The 13,658-nt window shown below is 41.9% G+C and overlaps 1 protein-coding gene across 1 annotated transcript in view; it reads left to right on the forward strand.

Annotated features, from left to right (window-relative positions):
* Window positions 1–13,658, forward strand: part of PCOLCE2 (procollagen C-endopeptidase enhancer 2) — an 88,813-nt gene that overhangs the window by 63,321 nt on the left and 11,834 nt on the right. The window contains exon 6 of the mRNA XM_040349113.1: window positions 3,656–3,804. Within this exon, the coding sequence (XP_040205047.1) occupies window positions 3,656–3,804 (149 nt within the window). The remainder of the gene's footprint in view (window positions 1–3,655; window positions 3,805–13,658) is intronic.

Here is a 13,658-nt window from a genome sequence, read left to right on the forward strand (position 1 = left end):
GTCAACAGTCGGGTTTTATTTTATGTTGCTGTGATTTGTAGTGCTGTCCTTCTTTTAATAAAGGCTTAAATTTTTTCAGAGTGCGGCTGTCTAGAAACAATTTTTGTTCCTGCTTTGCTGGTGCAGTGGGTCCTGGGTTCCTCCTGGTGCATGACAATGCCGGCGAGAGCAAACATCCAGTTCCTGGAGGATGAAGAAATTTATACCATTGAATGGCCCCCACACTCATCTGACCTAAATCCAAAAGAACACCTCTGGGACATTATGTTTCGGTCCATCCAGTGCCGCCAGGTGGCACCTCAGTCTGTTCAGGATCTCAGTGATGCTCTGGTCCAGATCTGGGAGGAAATACCCCAGGACACCATCTGTCGTCTCATTAGGAGCATGCCCTGATGTTGTCAGGCATGCATACAAGCACTTGGGGGCCATACAAACTACTGAGGACCATTTTGAGTTGTTGCAATAAAATTTCAGCAAAATGGACTAGCTTGATGCATTATTTTTTAACTTTGATTTTCAGGGTGTATTGGATTCAGCCCTCTGTAGGTGGATAATTTTCATTTCCATCAAATGATGTGCCATCCTTTCATTCCTAACACATTACCCAGTCCATATCAGTATTGATATCCAGCATGAGATTTTTGCCCGTTGAGATCTGATATGTTTTCAAAGTGTTTCTTTAATTTTTTTTAGCAGTGTAGCACCTTCAATTTATGCAATGCTTTACATATATATATTTTAGTTTTACTTCAGTCCCTGCCCTCAAGAAAGTTGCAATCTAAGGTCCGTAACTCACATACACACACACAATCTAGACAGGAGCTAATTAACCTACTAGCATGTCTTTGGAGTGTGGGAGGAAACCCACACAGGCACAGGGGCAACATGCAAACTCTGTACATTTAGTGCTGTGGCTGGGATTCAAATGCATGACCATAGAGCTGCCAGTTGGAAGTGCAAACCACGTACTGCCCCTACTTGTAAAGAATTACAAATCCTTTGGTAGGTAAAATGATAAACATAATATACTGTATATTTGCCTGGTTATCAGCTTTTTTTAAGGATTTTTCAGGCAGCACAACTCCCAAGAAAAGCAAAGTCATCGCTGAAATATTTGAAACTATTCTGTGCTGTAGAGGGAATCTCATGATCTGATTTTTACCGTAGCCAAAATACTGCTTAAATCATTTGAAATAATCTGTGTTTGAAAAGAATGCAGCTTATGTTCACCAGAGCATGTGGAAATAGTTTTTTGTGGAATGACTTACACAGACGTGTTTCAGGGGAAAAATGGTGTGAATACACACCTGACCAATACAAATTGCATGTTTATTTCCTATACACTCAGTGAAGTAGATTCAGTGTACAGTAAAACCTTGGTTTGAGAGTAACTTGGTTTGAGAGCGTTTTGCAAGACAAGCTATTTTTTTTATAAATTTTGACTTGATATACAAGTGATGTCTTGATATACATGTAGCGTCATGCCACAGCTGAGTATAAAAGAGAAGAGAGGAGCCTAAGTGTAGCAATATGGTTACATTTAATGAAGGTATAACATTTAGCAACTTATTGCTACACTTAGAGGGGCCTCTCTTCTTTTTTATACTCTGTAAAAAAAAATGCTTTGATATACAAGTGCTTTGGATTCCAAGCATGTTTCTGGAACGAATTATGCTCGCAATCCAAGGTTTTACTGTACTAATAAATTCTATTCTTTACCAACATTTACCACATTGGTCATTAAAATTTTAGCAATTCGTAAACAGCATTGGAAACTGGAAAGTCAGTTACTATAAGCACATCATACCATGCAGTCAAGCAATTTTTTTATCAAGCAGTTTTTCCAAACAATTTTGTTCATTTTGGCATGTGTTCTGTTGGTATGTGCAACCTGATAGTATGAAAATAAAAAAACATAAGCTGTATAAAAAAAGAATAAACTAACTTGAATTGACAGGAGTACCTAAACGCTGGCGGGCACACACTTCATTTTAGTCTCCAGAACATCCAGATAGCCCCCTTAAATCTTAGGCCTTGTACACACGACCGAACATGTCCGCTGAAACTGGTCCATCGCACCAGTTTCCGCAGACATGTCCTACCGTCTGTAGGGCCTACCGGACAGTTTTCCGGCCTAGCGGACAGGTTTCCAGCTGACAAAAGTTTCTTAGCATGCTAAGAAACTTGTCCGCTGGAAGCCTGTCCGTCGGACATGTCCGATGGTTAGTACAACTCATCGGACATGTCCGCTGGCCCGAAATCCCGCGCATGTGTCAAATTGATTCGACGCATGCGTGGAAGCATTGACCTTCCGTGTCAGAGAACGTTGGTGTCGTCTACGTCACCACGTTCTCTGTCCGCAGGGATTTTGGTCTGATGGTGTGTACACACATCAGACCAAAACATCCCAGCAGACATGTCCGATAAAAACAGTCCGCGGACCGTTTTCATCGGACATGTCTGCTCGTCTGTACAAGGCCTCACTCTACAGCAGTTTTCATCTCCAGCAGTAGTGAATGGATGATGGATCCTCTCATCCTTGCTGTAACTGCTTCTATCTTCGCTCATAAGCCACTCTTCTAGAAGTATAGGCATACTCCTGGAATAGTGGCCTATGGTCAAGCACTTTCGTGTGTATTGCTGACATTTTTATACAGAATCTGGTGATCTCTATTTGCAATGCTTGCTGAACTAATTTTTTATAAAGGTGAACAGAACTCATATAGTAAAAAAATATAAAAATTCTGGTCTTGAATGGAGTAGTAAATGGTTGGAATCCCTTGCCCTCTGTATCCAAGGTAGGTAGATTCACCCTCTATTTGTTCTGGTAATCATTGTCACTAATGCCACGTACACATGACCGTTTTTCATGACGTGAAAATTTTCATTTTTTAAAATGGCCATTAAAAACGATCGTGTGTAGGCTCCAGAGCAATTTTCGCATCGTTTTTCACATTGCCTTTTTTCACATTGTCGTTTTTCACAGGTGTGTGTAGGCTTTAACGACGTGAAAAAAACGTGCATGCTCAGAAGCAAGTTATGAGATGGGAGCACTCGTTCTGGTAAAACTAGCATTTGTAATGGAGATGTAATGGAGATAGCACATTCATCACACTGTAACAGACTGAAAAGCACGAATACTGAAAAGCACGAATCGTCTCTCACCAAACTTTTGCTAACACAAAATCAGCAAAAGCAACCCAAAGGGTGGTGCCATCCGAATGGAACTTCCCCTTTATAGTGCCGTCGTACGTGTTGTACGTCACCGCGCAGTTTTTTTCATGATCGTGTCTACGCAAGGCAGGCTTGACAAGAATCACGTCGAAAAAACATAGTTTTATCTAGGACATTAAGAATGGTCGTGTGTATGCTGCTTAAGACAAAAAAGTGATGGGAAGTCTAAAATGTCATCATCACTAGAACAAAAGCTGAGGTTAAATCTTTCATTATGGACTCTAGTGTCAATTGTCTAAGAGAATTTCCCTAACCTGATTTTAACCATCCTCTACTCTATCCAAAACTAAATAGAAATGTTTGCCTCTACATATACTTTATTGTAATTTAGAAAGAGTGAAATTGATTTGTTCTTATTACAAAAAAAACATGCTTTTGCAATATGGTACTTTTTGTGATTTTTGTTTTGTCCTTCTTTCAGACCTATTGTATCTGAGAAAAATGAACTGCTAATTCAGTTTTTGTCTGATCTAAGCTTGACTGCTGATGGCTTTATTGGCCATTACAAATTCAGGCCCAAAAAGTTACCCTCTACATCTGCTCCTGTTACAGCTGTTCCTACCACTGCAAGTAAGTATTTTGGCAATCAATGCTAGAACTGTATTAGGCGCTGTCTAACGCTATCCTAAATGGTCACACAGCAATGCTTACCTGTCTATGATACATTCCTTCGGTAATGACTGAGATGCTAATCTCTGAATACAAAAATCTGCTAATTACAGATCAGAAAAAGGCATTTTAATGGAACAGTGCTGATGTTTATCAAAACAAGTCCTTTGAAGTCTGAGACTGCTTATTTTCACCATCAGCGAGGTTCTCAGAAATTACAGTGTGATTGCTCATGACTGTAACAGATACCACTCAGCAAAGCTTAATAAGCATAATGGGAAAAGTCTTTAATGATATCACATCTGTCAGAACAGGCAATATTGGTACAGATATGATTAAAATCTTTTGGGATTGAATGACAGCAAGGAAATTGCTGCACATTAATATTTGTTATAAACATTGTATAGAACGTGGTAAGAAAATTTAAAACAAATTATCTCAAATATATAACTTTTTGGTTTACAGCAGTTCTGCGCAAATATATAATACAACGCAGTACAGTTAGAACATTTTAAATTATACATGCCTTCTATACACGCACCCATTGAAAGGTGTGCACAGCAAAGCAGTGATAAATACATACTGGTCAATACTTGGTAAAAGCTCCTATAGGGCATAATATGCTGGGATATTTTTTCTGCATTTTAGATTGTCACATGACTTTACCATATGGAGTGTAAGACCATGTGACTTGGTATATAGGTACCCTGATGCCGCGTACACACGACCGTTTTTAATGGTCTAGAAAAAACTGTTTTTTTCCAAAGTGATTCTTGTCAAGCCTACACACGATCGTGAAAAAAAGATTCTCCAGGCAAAGCGCGGTGATGTACAACACGTACGATGGCACTATAAAGGGGAAGTTCCATTTGGATGGCACCACCCTTGGGGCTGCTTTTGCTGATTTTGTGTTCGTAAAAGTTTGGTGAGAGACGATTCGCGCTTTTCAGTCTTCGTGCTTTTCAGTCTGTTACAGCATGACGAATTTGCTATTTCTTTTACAAATGCTAGTTTTACCAGAACGAGCGCTCCCGTGTCATAACTTGCTTCTGAGCATGCGCATTTTCTGAGCATGCGCATTTTTTCACGTCATTAAAGCCTACAAACAACCGTTTTTCATGACGTGAAAAACGTCAACGTGAAAAACGACGCGAAAAAATAGAGCATGTTCTAAATTTTTAATGCCCACATCATGAAAAAAGCTCTGGAGCCTACCCACGATTGTTTGTAATGACCATTTAAAAAAATGTAATTTTTCACGTCATGGAAAATTGTTGTGTGTACGCGGCATAAGGATTAAATACATATTATCTGGCCAGAAATATTTTGGATAAAATATTTTCTATTGCAGCCACACAAGCCAATTTAAAGTTAACTCGTCCTGAAAGAAATAGAGGAGCTACTATTACTGAACTTCTTAAACTAGTGGGCTAAATGTTATGCTGTCCCACTTCTTTTGATACCTTGAGATACTGTTACAGGAAAAGGGTGCAGGTCAGGAAAGTCAGAAGTATGAGCAGTGCCGGATTTAAACTTGGGGGTTCTGGGGCACTTCAAGTTTGGGGGACTCGCAACATAAAAAAATTAACTATATGACAGGCTTCAGGACATGGAAATTAGATATCAACTTCACTATTACACTCGGTGTAAGACACGTAAGGAAGGAAGGTCCTCCACGATTTCGATCTCTATGTCATTCTGGACAAATTCTGATCCAGGGGCCACGTCTGTCACTAATTCGTAATTTTGAGTTTGCTAGCAACGTTTTACCCCATTCAAGATTGCAGTGTCGAATTCGCCCCTTGACCCAATCTCTGATGTTTCTCACTGCAGTAAATCAATGCTTGTCTTTAACCTCACTCCCACACGATGGTGTCGGGGCTGTTACCCAATAAATTCCAAGACACAGTCATGTAAAAGCAAACTACTCAAATAATAAAATAATAGGAGAATTTGAAATGTAAAACATCTGCCAGAAGCCCTTATCCCTTTCTTTCCCTCTGACTTAACTGCTCTGTATCCTGGCACCCACACACTCTTTGTTAATTTTTTTAATAATACAACAAATTTTATAATTATTCAATTTTTTATAAAGAAAGTCTGGGGCCCCCATTGGTAGGGGGGCGGGGACAATTTACCCTTTTGCCCCCTTATCCGGCACTGACTACTAGAGCAACTGTATTAGAGTAACAGCCCATTTAAGAAGCATTTTCAGAAAAAACAGTAGGGTACACCGCAGTCAAAGATGAACAATTTGCCTTAAGACCAACAATTTCATAAGAATGTTTTGTTTCACACCGCTGTTGGTTAAAGTACATAAGTGAGGTTAAGGGAACCAAATATAATGTTATGGAATTTGGTATGGAAGTTGAACATCAAACTCACAAAACTAACAGGAGAATAATATGGGAGCCACCACAGTTAATTACTTTTTAAAGGCTGTCATCATAACCATTGCTTTACTGCCTTGTAATCTACTAAACTGAATTAGGGTTTGTGTCAACATGCTTTTGTTTGCATCAGAACTGCTTTTTTTCCCATAAAAGTTAATGGGAATGCAAAAGCAGCTGAAGCAAATCAAATGTGGGTCAACTACACTTTCAATGGATTCTAACTAATCTCAGAACAGTCTCAGAGTGATGTCCAAAGCACTTAGTAAGTCTAGGTTCACATCTATGTGGCTGTGCTTGATGTGTTTTTCAGGCATGTTTTGCAGTGCATTTTTAAACCAGCATGTTTTATGCGTTTTTGCATGCAGTTTTCATGCATTTAAAAAAAATATATCCTTAAACGCACTGTAAACACACTGTATATAGCTGGTTTCTAAGGATGGGCCACCGATGAGCCATCAGCTGTCAACCGCTGAAAGCTGAATGTAAAAGAATTGCCGGCAAAAAGATTTTCTCCCCCAGGTCCATACTAGGTCCATACGTGACATCACAAGGGGCGGGCTTTTAGAGCGACATCAATGGATGGCCAGGCCCCATGCCTATATAAGAGGTGCCGGTGAGTGGGAACATCACAACAAGCTTCACGACAAGACCAGCTTTTTTTGTTTTTTTGGGGGTAACCGGCGGTGATGAAGAAGATGGAGCCGGCAAGGAAGAAGACACCGGGAGATGACGGGGAGAAGACAGGGACAAAAGAAGACGACGGCATCTGGAGAGACTGCAACGGGAGAAGACAGCTCAGAGCTTTTTTACTACTAAAGGGACATTTTTTTTTTTTTTTTATTTCCCTGCTTTTTTAGGTAAATGGGTAGGGGTACAATGTACATGATACCCATTCACGAGAGAGGGCGGGATCTGGGTGCCTCCTTCTTAAAGGGGGGCTTCCAGATTCTATTAAGCCTCCAAGCGAACTTCAATATGAAAACCACAAATTAGTGCATCTCTATAATAATAATAATAATAATAATAATAATAATGCATCACGAAATGTATGGATTTAAATGCAAGCAGTGCAGGTAATAAGTGGGAGAAGGGGAAGCAGTCTATGCACAGTATGCCACAGTAAATAATCCTTCTAAAAGGAGAAAGAGCAGAGTGACAGAGATTTGAGCTTTTGACGTGTGTTGCTTCTATTTTTACTGTCTAGTCACAGGGTAGGGATGAGTTGGAGAGTTCTATTAGTCCCCTTTCACATCGAAGTGCTGCTAAAACAGTCGCTAAAGTGCCAGTAATTTTTGCAGTGCTTATCGGGCGCTAATTGGGTGCTTTTTTTAAGGCCACGTGACAACGCGACCTTAAAAGCAGCCAAGAAAGACACGTCTTGTGGTGTTTTGGAAGGGCTGCCCATTCATTTCATGGGCAGGGGTATTTTTGGAGCACTTTTTACAGTGCTCCAAACACACCATAAAGATGCTGCTTGCAGGACTTTTTCTCTGCCTGAGTGTGAAAGCACCCATGCAAATGAATGGGAAGCAGTTTTCAGGCGCTATTTTTAGCGCCAAAATGCCTGAAAACTGCCTCAGTGTGAAAGGGGTCTTAGTGAAAACTGCAGCTTGGAGAAATTAGGTCCCTTCTAACCAGACAGGGTTCTGCTGTATGGTAGCGCTGCATGAATATCAGGACAGAATGAAAGGAAATACAAATGCTTTGGTAGGTAGAGCAGATTTCATATATATAATCATTGTATTTAGTTATTTTCCTGGAGTTTAGCTTTAAAGAAGAAGCTCTTTTGGCCTTACTTCTCCTGTAGGTCACAGGGTGCACTTTGTTTTGCATTCCTGTGGCCCATATTAAACCAACAGCATGCTAAAGTCTGCTATCGGCTGACATGACTTGGTCCACCCAGGCTCTGGAGGAATGCTGACTTTAATGTTGGCATCCACCCAGAAACCTGACCTGAAACTGGTTTAGCCTCTTAGTGTGTCACTGAGAGTCTGAGCCAGGTCCTCAAACCCCCTCTACAACCCGAGCACTGGAGGGGCAAAGCAGAGAGCCATGACTGACAGTCAACAATCTCTGCTCACTGAAGACCTATAACTGAGCAGTCAGTGGTCAAAGGGGTGTCAAGGGACAGACATCTAGATGAGTACGTATGTTTCTTTATTTTTTTTTTAAAACCCGCACTTCTCTTTTAAGATGATTTCTTGATACACACATAAAATGTATGTGACTTTTCCTGTGAGTGTACAAGCATGCTTCCGGCTTCGTAAACAGTCATACAATGTCTTGCATTTCTTCCCCAAGCTTCAAGGCTAACCAGTAATCTCAAGCTGCAGTACAACAAGGGCCTGTACTATTTTTATTTTACAGGTTTTCTTTAGAGGTTTGAAATGACACTGAAAATTCTATGTTTAGTACTAAAAATACATCTGGTTAGATGGGGAATTACAGGGTGGCAGTGATTTAGGATTGTCTCAGTTATTCACACATTCCATTGTGGCTGGCAAATTAGATATATACACATGTTGTCCTACATAGGCCAATATTTATGTCGTTTTTGCATTTTTACCAGTTTCCCTTCAGCGTTCAAAGTATGTATACTGTAGATATGTTTACCACCAGCACACTTAAAAATCACACATTAATATCTGACATTCACACAAAAGGCTGTGATGCTTGGCTCTAAGCTTATCTTTGTTCTGACATCTGGCATTTTCAGCATGGCTGAAGTCATTCAGATTTTGGTTTCTTGTTTGTGGGCTGCTACACGCATTACCAGTATGAACACAATTCCTAGTGCAGTTTATGTTCTTGTCTCTTGTCTGAGTTGTTGGTTATTGAGAAATAAAAGTACATGTCTGATACCTTTTTATTTTCCTGCTTTAATTCCATCATTATATACAACCACGATTCCAGAAATACCTGCGCTGATACCTGGGATGGACTAGCCATTGGGACTACAGGGAGTTTCCCGGTGGGCCTTTGGCTCAGTGGGCTGGCTTCAGTGACAGCGGACCGCCGCCCCCCTCTGCTCCTCTGTCTCTCCCTTCCCGCAGCGCTCACCTCCTCTCCCTGCCCACAGCGCTCACCTGGGGGGAACAAAGAAGCAGGGGGAGGACCAGACGAGCATGGGGGTGGGGACAGACAGCTGACTCAACAGCTATGGCCTGGGAGTTTCTCACTTTTGCCTAATCTGGTCCCATAAGGGGGGGCCACCAAACTGATTCTTTGCCTGGGTGAAATAATGTCTAGCTTCCCCACTGGTACTGCCTATAAGAGTACCAGTACCAGTCGTTGTACTCTAATAAAGTAGAACGGCTAGTGGCTAGTAAAGGTGGAGAGGGGGCTTGGGTGGCCGGGGGGGTGCGGGAGTTGTCCGGCCACCGTGGGAGAGACCTGTCAAAGTGGGCCAGTCTGGATGAAGTCCAGGGCCAAATTTTTGTCTCAGTCCAGCCCTGGCTGATACACTAGTAAGCCTTAGGCCTCCTCGGCGCCTGAGCCCAATATTCCACCTACTCGCATTCTGGCAGTGGCCTCCATTTCAAAAACCCCCATTCCTCTAGGCAAACCATCTCTCTTTAATTCTCATCTGCTTACAACTCTTAAACAAGTCACAAACTGAGCAGTACATCCGCTCTCTCTTTTTTGCCTACTATGAGAACTGGGCCTCTCTCCTGACTTGACCTGAGCTTGCCCATAATAACCTCAATAATTCAACCTCCAGGTAATTTATTTTCTTTATAGCTTCTCATAAGCATCCCAGGGTACCAACTCCTATTCCACGAGTTGATGATGTGTCCCAGCTACCATGCAAACCTCTATCAACACACTTTTGTCCCAGGCACAAAAGAACAATCTCAATTTTACTTCCAGACACTTCGAACCTGGAGTCAAAACCTTTTCATAAAATTAATCTCCACTAGGTTTGCTCCATAATATGTTATTCCTTTTGAGGTTTCAACCAAGATCAATCCCATGTCTTTGAAGCTACATCTTCCTTTTCCTTTCCACATTCTCGAAACATTCCATGCCTCCTTTCTGAAGTTGGTTGTTCTCAACCAATTCTCTACTCTACTCCCAGTTGTTTCTCCTTTAACTGCCTTCTCCCAAGAATACAAGGACCAGTAAATCGGATTTCAAGATCTTCAGAGGCAAGTTGTATTGCCTGTAGAATTAGAAAGGCTTTGGCCTAGGATAAATCTCCTGGACCCTGGCATCAGGTATTTTGTATAGAAAGTTCATCCATTTTCCCTCTAAAAACTAAGGATACCCAAAGTCTCAAGCTCCATCACGTGATGCATCACATGACACAGCAGCATGCTGGATCTTCCATTTAAAATCAAGCATGGCACTTAGTCACTGCTCTAGCAAGGAACCAGTGTGCTTCCCTAAATATCATAACCCAGTGTTTTTCAACTCCAGTCCTCAAGGCGCACCAACAGGTCATGTTTTCAGGCTTTCCATTATTTTGCACAGGTGATTTGATCAGTTTCACTGCCTTAGTAATCACCACAGCCGTTTCATCTAAAGGAAATCCTGAAAACATGACCTGTTGGGGCGCCTTGAGGACTGGAGTTGAGAAACACTGTCCTAACCTATGTGTGTGTACACCTCTGTTCACAGCCTCAACTTGCCCTCTTGCCTCTGAAGCAACCACCTCTGCTGTAACTGCAGCCTCCACTGCACCACCACTGCACCCACAACCTTCATTGTTTTTCTTCTGCTCTTCCTCTGAACCTGCAGTTTCCTCTGCATCCACAGTCACAACTTCTACTGCACCCAAAGCCTCATAGCATCCTAATCCACTGCCTCCAATCTGAGCCTCCAATACAAACCTCAGTCTCAGCCTCTGCTGGATCACTTTCCCCATCAAAAGATTAATAGGAGTAATATTAGAATATGTTAAAGGAGTTGTAAAGGCAGAAAGGGTTTTTAGCTTAATGCATTCTATCCATTAAGCTGAAAAACCTCCTTTGTGTAGCAGCCTCCTCAGCACCCCCCCCCCCCTAATTACCTACCTGAGCGCCTTCTCTCTCCAGCAATGTCCACAATTCCCTTAGCCATCCAGGACACTCCTCCTGATTGGCTCCTATGGCTGTCAATCAAAGTCAGTCAGACAAACAGGGGAGAGAGGGGGCGGGGCCAGGTCGAACTCTGTGTCTGAATGGATACATGGAGCTCTGTAGCAAGCTGTTGGCTGAGGGGCACTTAAAGGAGGGAGGGGCTAGGAGCAGCGAGGAGGGACACGAGAAGAGGAGGATCCAGGCTGCTCTGTGCAAATCCACTGCACAGAGTAGGTAAGTAAAAATAAAATAAAAATCACTTTATTTAATAGCTACTACAGCCCCTGTTCATTTAAACAACAATAACATTTAAATTAAATTATATGTGCATTTAAATTTTTTTTTACATATTTTTACCTCTTATAACTCTATTTTTATCTGTAAATACCAGAAGAGGAAAGGGTTCTGGTGGGCTGTGCTAGGGAATAGGTTCTGGAGGGTCAATTCCCTAGCAAGTTCAGAGGCACATTGCAAGTCAATAAAAAGTTTTTTTATGGAAAGGACAAAGTAAGCATATACTTCTATATACACGACTTGATGTAGCACTACCCCCGGAGGAGCCGCTGATTAGATTTGGGATCGGCGTGTTTAAGTTACCTCTATACTGTGTCTAGTGGTGATGGCGGTGCCGAGAGCAATGATAGAATGTCCAGAACCGTTGGTTGGCGTTTTCAAATGCTTTATTTTGCCGGTCAAACACAACCAACATGTGAACTTGAGGTAGACAGGATAGGTTGGTGAAAGAAGAGCAACTTCACAGTATCAGGCTATGGATAGTAAAGGCAGTCCTGCCCTTTAGCAATGGTATTTGTATGCATCGCCACTCCAGCCGGAGTGGGTGAAGTGCCCCTGGACAGACTTCTCTCACAGGCCTGGCAGCCAGAGCGCCACTTAAAGCTTCTGGGGCACCTCTGTAGTTTCAGTTGCTCCGGGCCATGAGAGCCCAGAGTCAGGAACTCCGCGTAACACGCGACCCCGGCCAGGTAGGCCATAGGGGTGGGGCCCGTGATGTGCGCACACCCCAAAGGTGGGTGCCGCACCTGGAACCAGGAACCCGTGAAGAAACCCGAACAAAGGCCTCCGCCACAGAAATACCCCTCCCCAGCATGCCCCGCGAGGGGAAACTCCTCCAATTGGCTGCTGGGAAGAAGCGGCTCCGCCTGGACCCCTCTGGTGCCACCTGCCGCCCAGAGATGAGACTGCATCTCTGGGGCACAGACTGACCCACAGGACAAATCCAAATTTGGCGACAGCCAAATTTGTCAAATCAAAGAATGAGAGCAACATAACTCTCTCATTCTCCCACTAAATGTAAACATAGCACCTGTACGAAAGTACACAGGCGCTACATTGATTTTTATGTAAATCGTTTGAAGTTGTCGACAGGGTTTCTTTAAATTCCTGTGATGAGCGAAATATATGGATAGCTATTGCAGATGATCTCCTTTTGGAAATGCTGCCTGTTTTTCTGGATTCACAATTTTATGAGTTGGAAAAAGCATGCAGCAAGAGAAGCCAGAAATGTATATACTTTTCCAGTTGAGTAACAGACCCCAAAAGCATGATATTTGAACAGTTGGCATTTTTTGGAAAGAGGTCAGAAAGGGCAGCCTAAGCATTTCTTTTATTACAGGCTTTCGTTAGATACGTTTTATGGCTTAAATCACCCCTTTAACTTGTCTTTTAGATGGAGGTTATCCAAGAGTATGTTAGCTGAAGTCCTGAGTTTTAAGATGGGCTTTAGAGAAAAAAAGTTCACGCAAAGTTCATTCACTCTTAGTACATGCCATCATCACAATAATAATGCACCTGCATGCTATAAGATCTAGTGCTACCAGAAATGGAAAGTGTCTGCCCGATACAGTACAAAAGTATCCTACCTATAACATTGATTTAAGATATCCCCGTCTACTCAATTTCCTTGGGTCATTGTGTAGTTTCTTTACGATTTCTTTGTCATAAGTGCTAACATTTTCTTATATAAGATGTACTGTACAATGATCTTGATTTTCTTAAGAAATTTCTATAGTGTTTTTTTTTTATACAAGTATAATGTATTATTTACAGCACTAAAATACAATATATTGATTTTTTTAGTTTTTTCCCTTTAGGCAAATATGAAAGGTTACACATGAATAATTCATGCTTACCACTTGCAGCCAGCAGGTGACCCTATAATATAAGTAGGGTCTCTCTAATGTCTCAGCAACTGACGTACACAGTGAAACAGAGAACATATAAAGCCTCGTACACACGACCGAGAAACTCGACGGGCGAAACACATCGTTTTGCTCGTCGAGTTCCTTGTGAAGCCGTCGAAACTCGACAAGCCAATTTTCTCCATTCCCGTCAAGGAAATAGA

Source organism: Rana temporaria, chromosome 4 (assembly GCF_905171775.1).
Source record: "Rana temporaria chromosome 4, aRanTem1.1, whole genome shotgun sequence".
Classification (NCBI taxonomy): domain Eukaryota; kingdom Metazoa; phylum Chordata; class Amphibia; order Anura; family Ranidae; genus Rana; species Rana temporaria.